This window comes from Rhinolophus ferrumequinum, chromosome 26 (genome assembly GCF_004115265.2).
Source record: "Rhinolophus ferrumequinum isolate MPI-CBG mRhiFer1 chromosome 26, mRhiFer1_v1.p, whole genome shotgun sequence".
Lineage (NCBI taxonomy): Eukaryota > Metazoa > Chordata > Mammalia > Chiroptera > Rhinolophidae > Rhinolophus > Rhinolophus ferrumequinum.
Window position 1 is genome coordinate 25,403,884 of NC_046309.1, and position 16,403 is coordinate 25,420,286.

General features: G+C 37.3%; 1 protein-coding gene across 1 annotated transcript in view; it reads right to left on the minus strand.

Moving 5' to 3' along the window:
• The window catches only part of CFTR (CF transmembrane conductance regulator), a 157,618-nt gene that overhangs the window by 14,763 nt on the left and 126,452 nt on the right, over positions 1–16,403 (minus strand). Inside the window, exon 23 of the mRNA XM_033099296.1 lies at positions 8,870–9,025. Coding sequence (XP_032955187.1) covers positions 8,870–9,025 — 156 coding nt within the window. The remainder of the gene's footprint in view (positions 1–8,869; positions 9,026–16,403) is intronic.

The window sequence follows — 16,403 nt, forward strand, 5'->3', positions numbered from 1 at the left end:
CTGGTTTATGGCAGGTGTTCCACGTGCCAGGTGAGGCACCTTACATGTGTTATCACTTCATCTTCATGTCAACCTAATGAGGTAGATCCTATTGTTGCACATGAAGAAATTACATCTGGGAGAAGTTAAGTGACTTTCACAAGGTCACTTAGCTAATGGAACCCAAGCGTGTTTGTCTTCACACCTGTGCTCCTCACCACCAAGCAAAAAACCCTCATGTCCTCTACGGACCAGGTTTCTTCTCTCATCTGGAGCTCAGGAAACATTAAATGTTGGGCAGGATCACCCCTATGGGTCCATAAATTTCCCATCAGCACTCAGGAGCACAGTCTGGATGAAAGCACTGCCGTGCATCCCCCTGGCCGCAGCTTAGTTCCTGCACCGTCGATGGAGAGGTTAACTTCCTCTTCCTGTGCAGGCCCTGAGTTCTGTATGGGCTCCAGTGTCTTTGTAAGTTTCAAGGAGACTTACATATCCAGTAGAACAGCACAGTGGAAATGTTTACTACAGCCAAAAGAAGCAGTGCCATTATTCTGTAGAACTGTGGGTGGAGGCCAAAGGTATCACAACATCAGCGCAGACACGGAAGTTATTAAGGTAATGTGGCTTGCAGAAACAGGAGAGTAATGCAGCTCTGGACTAGTAGTTAGTTCTATCTACGAATAGGAACACAATCTCTTTGAGCCTCAGTGTTTTCACTGTAAAATGGGGAAATGCCACCTTTCTTCTCAAAACTGTTCTACCTCTAGGCTTTCCATTTTGATACGTGTCACCTTCTTCCCCTCAATCCAGAAACTTGGGAGTCATAAATGATCAGGATCTTTCTCCCTGATCCTCCCAAACGGAATCAGTCATCAGTGCTGTGGATTGTTTCCCCAAAATATATCTCAAATTCATTTATTTCTCTATCTCTACTGCTATCACATAGTTTAAGCCATCCATCTCTCTCTCTGGAACAGGGCAAGAACCTCCTAATTGACCTCTTGCCTCCTTTCCAGTCCATTCTTATTTAGCAACCAAAGCAGTAACTACAAGTATAAAGTGGATCACATTATTAACCTTTTGAAAAACCTTCCGTGACTTTCCGTCGCACTCAGGGCAAAACAGAAAATACTTAAAATGGTCGCTAGGTACTCCATGATTCAACTCCTCCTACTCCTTCTGGCTCATTTGGTGCCCTTCTCCATGCCTCTCCCTTTTTCACTCCAGCCACATGGCTTTCTTTCATTTCATCAGTTTCTTCACACACTTTATTCTCCCTGCCTAAGAATCTCATCTCATATAGTCTTCCCATGGCCAGCTACAGCCTTCAAGTCTCAGACGTCATTTCCTTTAACCAGCATCTTTCAAATCCTCAAAACCAAGTAAATTCTCTCGATATATGGTCTTAAATACCTGTATTTTACTTTCATAGTTTACAGTGAATACTAAAATTATACATGCATTTGTGATCATTTTTGTAATGTTCATCTCTTCTTCTACATCATAACTTTGCTGGGTACCCTGTCACTAACACACAGGCATTATACATAGTATATGCCCAACAAAGGTTCCCTGAATGAATAAATGGGCTAATGTGAAAATAAAAATTAAAAATACATAAAACCATCATAGTCAGAGTTCAGCACATATTATTTTTCTTCCTTCTGTAAGAATAGCTACTACAACCTATGGTCTTTAAAGCAATAATATGAACAACCCATTAAAACTTTGATCTCTCTATATAATTGTTTGGGAAACGGTATGCCTAATTTTTTCTAACAGCCTAATAATCTATATGTAAATTATCAAATGTGTAGCAATATAGTACATATTAATTAATTTTTATTTCAAATATATATTCAAAATTATAAAGGAAGAAAACTTGAAATTAGACATCCAAAAGTTTTAGACGTAGTGGATTTGATACCGTTCAGAAACTCTGTAGGTCTGTTGCTTACAGTTTATTGTCTAGCATTAAAGTAATGCTTTAATTTTGAAGAAAAATTAACTGAATGAACTGGTTCAGTTACAATTCAATTTCGTACAATTAATCAAACATTCCATTCTGTCTTATAAACAGTATCTGGCACTCTCTTGTTTCCAAGGGTGCCAGTAGGTGTCTTAGTTCTGTTTTCTAAACTGTTTGAAGTTTCCACAAACTCATCTCTGAATCTGAGAGGTCCTTGGAGGTCACTTACGTCTTTTTCCCTGGTTTACAAATGAAACAGCCATGGCCCTGAGAAGTTATACAGCTTGGCCAAGGTGACACAGTCAGACTGATTGCACAGCAAGAAAAAACACCTGAAACTATAAATCACATTGATTCTCTCTCTCTCTTTTAAGAAACTGTTCACCAATTGGAAAATTAGGATGTGCAAATATTTGATACTTAATATCATGTATGCATGGTATAAAGAGCAATTCTTGGAACTCAAGGAAGACCAAAGAGAACACCATTGTTCACTGCCTGACGAATCTCTTTCCTGAAGCTGACTCGTCATCTCAGTAGAGACAGCCAAGCCTGTATGGAGTGCGCAGAGCTGGTCACATATCACTGCAACAGGCTTATACTTTAGCATTGGACATCAAATGGCAACCAAAAAAGCAGTTTGGATTCTGTGGTTACTAAATGTAGAATAAATTAAATGAGTGGGATAAATGACTCCTGTCCTTAAGGATATAGGGCTTTTTTCTTTGGCTAAGAAGGAAAATATACATGAATGAATATACATATATTTCTATTGTACATTCTATGTATAGAATCTACGTGTGTGTGTGTGTGTGTGTGTGTGTGTGTGTGTGTGTGTGTGTAATGGACATTTCTATTAAAATGTGGCCCAAATGCTTATAAGCATCACAGTGAGTGATCCAGCGTTTTGGCAATGTCTGAAATTTTTCATTATAAGTTGAATCTGTACAACAGAAATCCATCCAATATGAAAATTCAAGAATGTAAGGTTGAATTATAGAATGTTTAAAAATAAATGTTGCTTTGCTTTTAGAACATCTATTAGTGAGCATAAAGTGAATAAAGTATTTGTTAGTCAAAAATGTTTAGGGTTTATAACAAATAGAGAATAAATGTATAAAATTAATGTACATACCATTTATTTGTATGTAAATGATTACATCTAAGGTGTTCAAATTCTTGTTACCTGTAAAGTCATGTAATGTTTCTCAACCTTTTATATGACAACTTTTTAGTATATACTTTTTCAGAGATAGCATAAGAAAAAGTTTTCTAGCTCTGACCAAATTACCAAAGACGTCAAACTTACAGGCTCAGAAAGAGTAAAGATTGTGCTGTACTCATACCCATACTAGTTAATTTTATCTTCTCCCTTGAGTTCAGCACTCCATCCCCACTGTCCTCCTCACGGCTTTTGTCACCACACAGATGAAGAGTTTCTTAGCCCATTTCTCTGCTACCTGAAGGTCACGGTCCACACACTACCAGCAGTGGCATACTCCTGTGCCACCCTTTCACCACGCCTTCCCAGCTCAAAAACATCAAGCCATTCCTCACTGGGCCATTTCAGTACTTGTCCAGTCTTTTCCTCTTTCTCCTAATGCCCCCTAACACATGGCCTCCCCTGCCTTTTGCCCTCCATGTTTTTCTTGTTCCCATCTCTGTACTTGTTCATAATATCCCTACCTGGGATTCTGGAATCATCACCACAACTCCCTGCGCAGAACCCTTCTAACACCTACAAACTTTATGACCCTTTATAGCCGACCTTAACCATCACCTTTTTTGTGAAACTGTCCGTACCCATTTGTTCATTCCTACAGCATATACGTTCAGCTCAATACAAAGGTGAAGGGGCCATGATTCCTTGTCCTTAAGGAACCACAAATGACAACCACCACCACAACCCAGTGTATTTTATTAACTACATGACAGGGAGTAGACTAAGTACTTTTACTTACTACTTTACTTAGTCCTCACAAACACCCAATAAGGGAGTTGCTACCAGTATATCCATTTTACAGACATGGAAGCTCAGAGAAATTAAATAACTTGCCTAAGATTTCACAACTAGTAAAATCTGGATACTGGTAGAGCCATCATCTCTTGTAAAAGAGATCAAGCATTTAATGACTCAGCACAAAACAACATACATTGAATTCCTACCACACAAGATATTGTGCTATGTGCTCTATAAGACAGAAAAATTAAGCAAGGAAAAAAAATATGTTTATTTAGCATTTCTATTATATACTTTTTTACTAGTCTTCTTTGATTGGTGATGATTTTGTGTTTACAGCCTGCTTCCTTAACTAGACAATGTCTGCAAAGTATTTATAATACTGAGCGGAAATTAAACAAATACAAAGATAATTCTAATACAAGACATAGAGAAGTGCCAGGGGAGATTTATGAACACAGTTCTAGATCCCATCTGGGACTGGGAGTGGGAGTGGAGGTGGGGGGAGGGGGAGTCAGAGTCAGGGTCATCTGTCAGAGTTTAACATTTGCGATGACAAAGGAACTATGGTGAAAGAAGATTGTCTCAAATAGAGGAAATGCATAAACAGAGGAAAGAAGAGAGAAAAGTGAGGCATCTTTCATGCAATAGTAAGTCCAGCTTGACTGAAAGTTAAAAGTGCCCAGATGTGAAGAGTGGTAGATCGGTGTGGAAAGGTGGGGGTGGGTCCTGACTGTCAGGGACCTAAACCACAGATGGAGGAATCTGGACCTTATTCAGGGAAGGAAGGAGTGCCCTAAAAGGTTTTGGGCTTGGAACATCACAAAATTAGAAGTTTGCTTTAAAAATCTTAATTTGTGTGCAATATATAATGGAGAGACGCAAGGAAAGTGAGGAAGAGAAAAACACAGTAGTGGGAGTAGAAAAGCAGGAAGGATACAGTGACACAATAGAAGTTGTGACAACAGGGCTTGGGGTGGGATTCTCTCCCATAATTTCCCACAGCACTCTCTCACTAGCCTGTACCTGACCCATTACTACACTTAATTAGCTATTTTTATCATTTTCGTTTCTTCCTGTGACCTCTGGCTTATGGCAATGAGTGTAATTTCAAAGCTCCCTCACTGGAAGTTCATAGGTTGGAATGGGACTTCACTACCATTTATATAACTATAGAATCTACAGTACACATTATAATTTTAAGCACGCAGGAGTTGACTAACAAATTATTCAATTGTTAATTATCGTTAAACTGGATGAGAAGTGTTGCGCCCCATGTGGTTGTTCAGATCTACAGGTACGTGTTTTGGCCTAGGTGATATCCATCACAGCAAAAGCTGTTCCAGGCCTGTGGCGGAAGTCGTGTGGGCCTGGCTGAGCTTCCGATCATAAAGTCTCATCGCAAGAATAGGTCTAGGCATCCCCTCAAAACAGCTTGTAGCCTTTCAAATTTGTACTGAAGCTTTAGAAATACATTTTAAAGTTATTTTTCTGTTTTTCAGGAATTAAGTGCTTAACAAGGTTCAAGGCTAATGAACAATTTTAAGTCTCGGTATTCGAACTGCCTAAGCCAACTGGGGCTCGGACTCCAGGCCTCACTGTCTGCTCTCCGTGCTCTCAGAGCTCGCAGGGAAAGTGCGATAAATTAAAGAAGGTGCCACCTTGAAATGTATACCATACCCTGTTTTCCAGGCTGGTGCATTCTGCAAGATTACTCTCTAGCTACAGGAGGGAAAAACAGGAGAAAAAAACACACACACACAAAAAAAACTGCAAGAACTTGCCAAAACTAATGACATCTTGTGATTCCACAGCTGATGTCTCAGGATCACTGAGGTAAAAGGAAAGTTTCCTGTTCAAAGTTCCAGTTTTATGTGTCTGAGAACAAGTGACTAATTGACCCAGAGGTCTCTGATGTCCGTGTCAGAGGTCTTGGGGGAACTATGGCTGTGCAACATCAGAAAGATAGAAGGAAGAAAAGAACTAAAAAAGCAAACAAAAATAGTTCTTTTAGGATTTTTAAATCCCTTTCCTTTTTTTTCTTCTTCTTATTTTTTCTTTTTAAAGATCAAACTCAAGGAAAGGATGAAATATATATATATGTATATATATATATATATACATATATATATATAATACACACATATATATATAATTTGAATTTTCAAAGAAAAGTTGAGAAAACAAAAGCATCTCTGGTTTGGATGATAAAAAGGTACGAGGAGTTTGCCCTCTTTCCCTCTTTCTTGGGCATTCCCTTAATGTTCTCAAGATGTCACTATAGAAGAAACAGTACATTCTTTCTGCAGACACCCTGTTTTCCTAGGAGACGGTCCCAGAAACAGGGGACATAAACGTCTACAATAAGAAGCATTTCCATCAGCATGATCATGCATTCTTAAAGGTATATCTCAAAGGATTTCTTGCTTGGTTTACAAACAGCTTGAAGCCATGAAAGAGGGAAAGTTAAATAAAGGCAAGTTTGGAAGACTCATCTTGGCAGAAAGGCAAGATAAAGAATTTTCGTAACTCTGGCCCACTCAGCTTTCCTCCAGGTCTTACACATGTAGAACACATGATAAAACAAAAACCTCTCGTCACATGGCAGATAAACTAAAGGATTCCCAGTAAAACTTAGATTATCTTTAAGATCTTCCCTTATTCTAATGGGCAAATTTTTGAGGATTAGAACAACAAGAAAACAAAAGCTTCATTATTGTAGTTAAACATGGACCAGAAGAATTAGAATCAACTGAACAGCAATGCTTCTCAGAAAACCAGAGTCTATCACACATCCTTCAGCTTTGTTATCTTGCCGGATGCTATCACCTGGGGATACTTGTATTCTCGCTGTTTATCTTTAGACCATCTGACAATCCCCTTTTCCTTTCTGAAGAAACAATACTGTTTTTCAAAGGTTCAACCATGATTACGCACCTGGCAACATGGCAAAGTTTAGACATGAATTAAAAGGATCAGGCTAGCAGTTAGAATATTTAGTGCCTCATTAGTTGAAAGGAGCAAATGTTCCACAAAGGTAATCTATCAAGTAATACAAGCTTTTTATCTTAGGCTAGATTTATAATCAATCTATCTGGAGATGCACCTAACATTTTAATTTTGTGTTAAAAGTAGGGAATTGTTAGTACCGTGGTGTAGGAATGGATTCAGTGCCCATTAGTACAAAGAGGGCAAAGTGGTCATTAAAACAGTGACTAGATCCACAGAGATGAAAGCAAATACTGGTAGGTATACAGCACATGCCTTTCAGATTTGGTCTCAGTAAAGTCATTCCTTGGCTTCCATTTAAAATGGAACGGTTTCTATTTCTCTCATACTCGTATAAAGAAGTTCTCTTGCACAATACCACAGAAAAAAATGTTACCAGTGGTGAGGCTACAGATCCTTTGTGACCCAAGTCAAAGAGTGACATTTTAAAAAATAGCTACAGATTAATCGGACATGGTTCATTCTTATCCAAAGAACAAAAAACAGTCATTACACTTTTTATTTTCAGTTCCACTACCTCGTGTTTCCAAGTGTTTGCTATTTCAGCAGCATCTTTTGTATCTTGCAAAACATTTCTCAACCTGTTGTGATTGTTAACTTAGAGCTCAGACCACTGAAATAGGAAAAACAAACAAACAAAAAACCTTATAAAAACAAAAGCCCCATGTTCTCACTGCAGACTATATCTTCTGGGAAAGGGCTATCAAAATTGTTAATATTTTAAATCCACACCTAAATGGTCATTTAATCTATGACACAGGAGGCAAGAATACACAATGGGTTAAAGACAGTCTATTCAATAAATAATGTTGGGAAAACTGGACAGATCCATGCAAGAAAATGAAACCGGACCACCTTCTTACACCATATACAAGAATAAACTCAAAATGGAGTAAAGATCTAAATGTAAGACCCCCAAACCATAAACCTCCTAGAAGAAAACATAGGCAGTCAACTCTGACATTGTTTTCTGATATCTCTCCTCAGGCAAAGGAAACAAAAGAAATAATAAACAAATGGCACTACATCAATCTAAAAAGTTTTTGCACAGCAAAGGAAACCATCAACCAAATAAAAAGACATCCGACTGAATAGAAGATATTCATGAATGATACATTTGATGAGGGGTTAATATCCAAAATTTATAAAGAATTCATACAACTTAACACCAAAAAACAAAACAAAACAAAACAAAATAAAAAACAAACAAACAAAACCCAAATAATCCAATTAAAAACTGGGCAGAGGACTTGAACAGACATTTCTCCAAAGAGGACATACAGTAGCCAATAGACACATGAAAAGATGCTCAATGTCACTAACCATCAGAAAAATGCAAATTAAAACCACAATGAGATACTACCTCACACCTGTCAGAATGACTATCATCCATAAATCAACAAACAATGAGTGTTGGTGAGGGTGTGAGAAAAGGGAACCCTGGTGCACTGTTGGTGGGATTGCAAATTGGTGCAGCTACTACACCAATTTGCACCAAACAATATGGAGGTTCCTCAAAAATTAAAAATAGAACTACCTTATGACCCAGTGATTCCACTCCTGGGTATTTACCTGAAGAAATCCAAAACACCAATTCAAAGAGATACATGCATCCTTATGTTCAATGCAGCATTATTTACAAGAGCCAAGATGTGGAAACAACCTAAGTGCCCGTCAATAGATGATACATCGGAAACTAATGTAAATTATACTGACTGTCAACTGTAATTAAAAAACAATTATTAATATTTCAATAACTGAATGTCAGAGACTTCCAAGCTTTTCGAGGTTGTTTTTTTTTCCCCTTAAGACTGCATCGCATAAAAAAGGAGACAGAAATATATAATGAACATATTTTGCAGAGAAATGTGAATTTCTTGAGTGCAGGCATCCAGTAATGGTAACAATACATTCAGTCACTGTTTTCCAGCCACATCTTCCTGGCTCACCTGCGGGATCACTCCAAAGGCTCTTCTCCACTGCTGCACCGTCACCGACTCCCAAGACACTCCGTCTACTTGGATCTCTCCCTCGGTGTTCAGCAGTCTCAGAAGAGCCGATAACAGAGTGCTCTTCCCTGATCCAGTTCTTCCCAAGAGACCCACCTAGAACACAAGAGTAATGGAATTACTCCTGTGACATACAGATACCCTACCACAAACGCAATCTGGTGTTATGCTTCAAGAAAAAGAAAACCACTGGAACACTTTTTTATTTTTTGTTTCATCATCACCAGGGGAAGATTTTCAGTTATTCATTCAAACCTTTTTGTGCACTCCCAATTCTGATCAACATTGATCTGGGGCAGAGCAGCTCTGGAACAGAATACAGAAATGGCCATGAGGAATTGGACCCGCAATGCCGGCTTCACTTATCACTGACCTTCATTAATGGCCAAAAGATTGAAAATGCCCGTTTTGCATCAAAGAAAAGCAAAGGTACAGTGTCTCAATGCACATCCATTCTAAGGCAGAGCTCAAGCCAGAAGCAGAGACTGTAACTTTATCGATCTCCAAATATGAATACGAGCTTGAAAATTAATGAATCTGAAAACAGTCCTAATACTTGGATACAGTCCTTAATAAATTAAGCAAGTGTCAAGTTCAGACTTGACAATAAACCAGACGTTCAGTGAGCTATACATTCCCAGAGAAGGCAGGTTGGGCCTTGCTGCTCCTCATGGATGAGCCCTTGGACAGTTGTCAAACAAATCTTATATCCACCCTGATTGGCAAGAAGAGAATTTGGGGGAGCCAAAAGGATATTAAGGAAAAGGAAAAACTATTCTTGTTATCTAAAGACCATAAAAGCATAATATGAAAATGAGAACACCAGGCATTGCAAGGAGAGAGCAGGTGCTATAGGAAGAGAGTCCAACTTTGTTCTGATGTCAGCTCAGATCCAGCACTCGGAGGGAGGTGCTTGGAGGGGGATCAAACATTCCTGCAGTCATTAACTGAATACTGAATAAACTGCCTGACATTTAGGAGCACTGAACAAATGTTCATTTCCTTCCCCTTACAGTATTCTTATTTCTTTTTTATCACTTAGCCTTTTCAACAGCAGAGCTGAGCAAATGGTCTTTTAGAGTAGCACTGTTCACACTATCTGTCATAAAGGAGAGTTATGTTTTGGTTTTTTTACTTTCCAATCTATTGCAAATCAGTATTTTAAAAAATAGATAATAAAAATGCTTTCTTTAAATTTCTAGTCTTATGTCATCAAAGACCAGTAACAGTTTATAAACCAGAATCAATGCATGGACCACAATAAATAGAGCATTTATTGTAATAATAATACTAATAACTTATTGAACTTATTAATAACTTACTAGGAACCTGTCAATAAACTAGGCCTTTGTGATAAACTGGTGAACAATAATGACACAATTGTCTTTCTTTCATAAGAGCTCTACAATGAAATTTTCATGAATCTTTGTTCTCTGAGACAACTGAGAAAAATCAAATAAACCAAATGTTATGCGTTAACACACTTTTGAGGTTCTTCATACTACTAATCACAATCAGTAATTATTTGATTTGTTCTTTTCTTTATTATTGCTGTTAACCCCAAGAATATAAGTTTTTCAAGGGCAGGATAGTCTACCTTGTTTTCCATTGAATTCTGGCATAATGGTTGGCCCACATAAAATGCTGAATAAATACTTGTTTGGAGTGACTAAGGGACATTCAGATGGAAGGAAGAATGGATGGATGGATGGATGGATGGATGGATGGATGGATGGATGGATGGATAGATGGATGTGTCGGTGAGTGGGTGGGTGAATGGATGGATGGATAGAAGGGATGAGGAGGGAGGGAGGGGGACATGAGTGACAAACTTATTTAGTTGATCTAACAAACAAATGGATTTAGTTAATCTGGTCAATAACCAGATCAACTCTTATTTAAAAGTCATGTGAAATTTCATATGCACACTTCCATTTCTGAAACAGCCCGTGTTGTACAAACACATTCATCATATGTCATGATTTTTCAAATACAATGGTATAGCTTTGTATAAGCAATCTGAATATGCCTTGTGTAAGTGAAACATGGGGGAAAGAGAAGGAAAATTCAGTAGGAGGAAGTGATTTTATCTAAAGTTATATCAAGAATTTTTGATAAGAAGTACTTTGAGGTTCACACCCCTAATATCATTGGTCAAGGTTTTAATGACTAGGATAAATGACCATATTCTCATTCCTTAAGGAGCAAATACTGAAATTTTTAGAGAATTCAGTTTTTATGTTGGGATAAGACTGGATTGAGAGGCAATTTGCTAATCTTTTGTTTAGCTTTAAAGTTTTTAGCTATTGCTCTGGTTTCCTTTTATTATTGAACTGATGAACATACGGGTATTACAGTATGTTTGGCATGTTTTTCAACAGCAAGGAATCTTATTGGCTCATAGGTAACAAAGTCTTCCTGTTGTTTAGATAATTGGCACCTAATAATTCTTTTCTGGGAATTTGTTTTTCCAGACTTCTCAGTGATCTGTTGAATAAGCTGGAGTATTTCCCTGCGAATAAGCTTTTAAAATCTATTCTTATTCCAAGTCAGTGTTTTCTAGTAACTTCAATGCACCTCCTCTCTGGGAATTTTGGATCAAGATAAATCAAAATACTATGTGGAGAGTTAAACAGTGTTAGATTTGGGACTAGTTGTAATTGCATTGTACCATGAATAGAACAGTCTCAGGACATTCTTTTCAGAGTACCTGATTCACCATTTTAACACTGCAACAGGTTGGCACCTGTTGTAATTATTTTTCATCTCCTGGGGTCTCTAGAAATCTAGATGTCAAATCAAATGAAACTTAGATCCCCAAAGTGATAATAACTGTACCTTTAATATGTTGACATATCTGTTTATTATTAATAAAATATAATTCTTAATACAATGTTCTTGAGAATATGCTTCTCATAACTCCAGTATTATAAGTTACTGAATGATTCAGGTACTTTGCATCAATTTTTATCAAGACCGAATGCCATATGTATCTAACAAATCAAATAGGCACTTATGTGCTTGTGCTGTTATGATCTGAACCCTTAATATTGTTTGAATTATTCTGGTATCTCTGTATTTTGAAGAGACTACAAATGGAGAAGGCAGGTAAGCTCATCCAAAATAATAGATCTTGAAGGACTATGAAATATTTACTAATCAGAGGGCTGTCCAGTACTGTGATAAATACATTATACCATCTGAGGCATTGTGATAAGTCTAGGATTATCATGAAAGACCTAGCTGCAAATTAAAATGTCAGCCTGCATTTTGAGAGGAAAAAGAAAATTAAAAGATATTCTAGTTAGGAGAAAGTGACATGGATATTAAAATTCAGGAAAAAAATTAAAATAAACAATTTGAGATTGAAAAGAAAAATAGGTTTTTAAAAGTAAAAGTTGTAAAATACTAGCTACATTTCTCATGCATTAAAAATAAAATTTGAAGTGCAGGTTCTATGAACTAAAGACCTAAATTAAGAGCAAAGAAACTAATAGGACATCTTTTCCCTAAAGCAATTGCGATGGACATAGTGTTTTAATGTGAAGATTGAATAATTTTTCTGTACGAAATATTATTTTCATGTTTTCACCATGCTATGGGCTGAATATTTGTGTCTCCCCCAAATTCATATTCTGAAATCCTAACCCCCAGCATGATGGTATTAGGAGGTCAGGCCTTTGGGAGGGGCTTAGGTCACAAGAGTGGAGCCTTTAGAAATGGGATGAGTGCCCCTTATTTAGAGTCCCCATAGAAGTCCTTCACCCCTCCCGCCATGTGAGATTACAGTGAGAAGACAGATGTGTCTGAGAAAGTGGGCTCGTCAGACACCAAGTCTGCTGGCAATGTGATCTTAGATGCCCAGCCTCCAGAATTGAGAAGTGATATTCTCAATTGTTGTTGAGAAGCCAGCCAGCCTATGATATTTTGTTATAGCAGCTGAATGGACTCAGACATACCATCTAACCAAGAAGACTAAAATCCATTAAAAATTTAAGTCCTTTTCAAAATTTTTCTAAAGAAAATGAATTAGATTACAGCTAAATTTGCAGGATTTCCAGATAAAGATAATCAAAATAGTACACTAAATTTAAGTCTGTTTCTTCCCTCAGCAAGCAAGAAGCAGGTGTGGGGCATCTTGTCATAGTTTGCAAGATGCTATTATTGGCTTTCAGGGCAAAGCAGCAGAAATGATATCATTAAGAGAGCTGCTCAGAATAACTTTTTAAGAATCAATTCCTACTCTAGTCAATATTCAAAGCCATTCATTGATTCACACATTTAACATATAACTTGGCAATGTGCCAAACAAAGGGATTAAAAAGAGAAAAACAGGACTTTCTGGTCCAGCATGTAAGGAACTCAGATGTCATCCCTCATCCTAACAACCAGTAAAAAGCTGAGGAAACTGAAAAATCAAAACGCCTCTTAAATTGTCAGGGAGTGAAGTCACAGGGAAAACTGCTGCCCCCAAAAGTGGAGAGACAGACGGATACAGTGAATCACAACTTATTGGAGCAGAAATCCACAGTTGAAAACCTCCACAGGAACCAGAACTGGGGTATGAAATCCTAAACTTTAACTGATAAATTACTGGAGGCTCAGTGTGGACAAGTCTGAGAGTAAAAAACTCCAAGGAGACCATTCATAGGGGTGGGTATGGGGCACACTTTTGTGAATGTTACTTCCAGAAGCCCTGCCATGTTCATCATGTCACAATGAAGAACACAGAAAAATTGCCTCGTGCATCCAGCAAGAGGAGGAGGAAAGCAACAATTTTGCATTACCCCAGAGCATTCTGTTCTTCTTAACAAGGACTCCCTCAAGAGAAACTATTTTACCAGTGCCTAACCTACTGGGGCTTTTATTAGGACCTAACTGATCTAAGGGAAGGAAATACTCAACTCCAGCCCACACTAGACATCCTGTTACACCTAAGAGGAAGAAAAAAACTGCAAAGCCCTTGTGAAGGTCACTGCTCAAGGACACAGGCTCACTAAAAGACTGAGACTTAATCACATAGAACACCACCCTTTCCACCAAATCTTATGCCCAAAAAGGCCTAATTATCAGAGTTCCTTTTATGTAGTACATTGTGCCCACTGTTCAACAAAAAATTACAAGGCATACTAAAAGGCAAAAAGAAAAACAACAACACTGACAACAACAAGAAAACAATTGGGGGGGTGGGGGGGAGGGTGAGGGGATTGGAGGGCAGTTGGTGACCACAGGATGGCCACGGGTTTGAAAATTAATCTGGGGAACGTAATTTGGTGGTTACCAGAGGGTAAGGGGGTTTGGGGGTGGGGGATGAGGGTGAGGGGGATCAAATGTATGGTGATGGAAGGGGAGCTGACTCTGGGTGGTGACACACAGTGTGATTTATGGATGATGTAATACAGAATTGCACACCTGAAATCTATGTAATTTTACTAACAATTGTCACCCCAATAAATTAAAAAGAAAAGAAAAGAAAAAGAAAACAATTGGAAGAGATTGAGCAAGAACCAGAGTCAGATATGCCAGGAATGTTGGAATTATCAGTCTTGGAATTTAAAATGACTATGAATAAATAATATGCTGAGGGATCTAGTGGAAAACAGGTGAGAACAGATGGATAATGTAAGCAGAGAGATGGAAATTCTAACAAAGAATCAGAAAGAAATGCTAGAGATAAAAGAAAAACCAGTGTCACAGAAGTGAAGAATACCTTTAATGGGTTCATTGATAGACTGAACATGGCTGAGGAAAAACTCTCTGAGCTTGAAGATATGACAATAGAAACCTCCAAACCAAAAAGTAAACAGAAAAACGACTGAAAAAAGATAACAGATATCTAAGAACTGTGGAACACAAAAGGTATACAATACCTGTAATGGGAATGCAAGAGAGAGAGAGAGAGAGAGAGAGAGAGAGAGAGAGAGAGAGAGAGAGAGACAGAAAGAAAGAAAGAAAGAAAGAAAGAAAGAAAGAAAGAAAGAAAGAAAGAAAGAAAGAAAGAAAGAAAGAAAGATGTTTGAAGAAATAATGACCGAGAACTTCCCCAAATTAATGTCAAAAAACTAAACTACAGGTCCAGGAAGCTCAGAGAATACCAAGCATAATAAATGACAAAAAATATATGGAGGCATATTATATTCAAACTATTGGAAATCAGAGAGAAGGAAAAAAATGTTGAAAGAAGTCAGAGGGAAAAAACACCTTACCTATAAAGGAACAATGAATTAAATACAACTACTCTTCAGAAAACATGCAAGCAAAAAAGAGAGTGGAGTGAAATATTTAATGTGTTTAGAGAAAAAAACCCACATCAACCTAGAATTTATTCTTCCAATGAAATTCAACCCAATGAAATTATTCTTCAAAAGTAAAAGACAAATAAAGACTTTCTTAAACAAATATTGAGGGAGTTTGATGCCAGTAGACCAGTTTTGCAAGAAATGTTTTAAAAAGTTCTTTAGAAAGAAGGAAAATGATATAAGTTAGAAACTCAGATCTACATAAAGAAAGGAAGAGTATCAAAGAATAAACAAGTGAAGGTAAAATTTAAAAAAATTATATTTCTTATTATTAATTGATCTAACCAATAACAGTGTTCAAAATAACAGCAACAATGTTCATTTATGTATCTTTATATGTATTTTTATGAATGTAGCAACATTCAATTATGTATGTTTATATGTATTCTTCTGTACAAGTGAAATTAATGGCAGTTAATGGTAGTAACATTACAAGAGACAAGAGGGAGGAACTGGGAATACTTTGTTATAATAACATACTTGTATTAACTGTGAAGCACTATGTGTTATTTAAAGGTGACATGGATTAGCTGAAAATATATATTGCAAATTCTAGGTCAACCACAAAATATTTTTTTAAAGAATTATAACTGACATGATAAGAAAGGAGAGAAAGTAGAACGATAAAATGCTCAATTAGTGCTGCAAAAGGGAGAGATTATAGAGTAAAATACACACATATATATATTAAAAGTCTGGAATAGAGAAAGACATGCCACACTAACACTAATCAGAGAAAGCTAAAGCAGCTAAATTAATTTTACAGAGCAAGGAAAATTATCAGGGATAAAGAGGGATAAATAATGGAAAGGGAGTCAATACACCAGAAGGCAAATTAGTCCTTAATCTGTATGTGCCTAAAACAGAGAGTCAAAATACATGAGGCAAAATACAGGAGGCAAAACCTGACAGAACTGCAAGGAGAAACAGATGAATCCACTATTATGGCTGGAGCCTTTAATACCCCTCTATCAAAGATACAATCAGAAAGCCAGCAAGGATATAGTTGAACTCTCCAGGATGATCAATCAACTGGGCATAATTGACAATAAAGTTGACAAACATGTTTACGACAATGCACCAGCTCACACAGCACTGTCTGTGAGGGAGTTTTTAGCCAGTAAACAAAAGACTGTATTGAAACAGCCTCCCCAGTCACGTGATCTGGCCCCCAA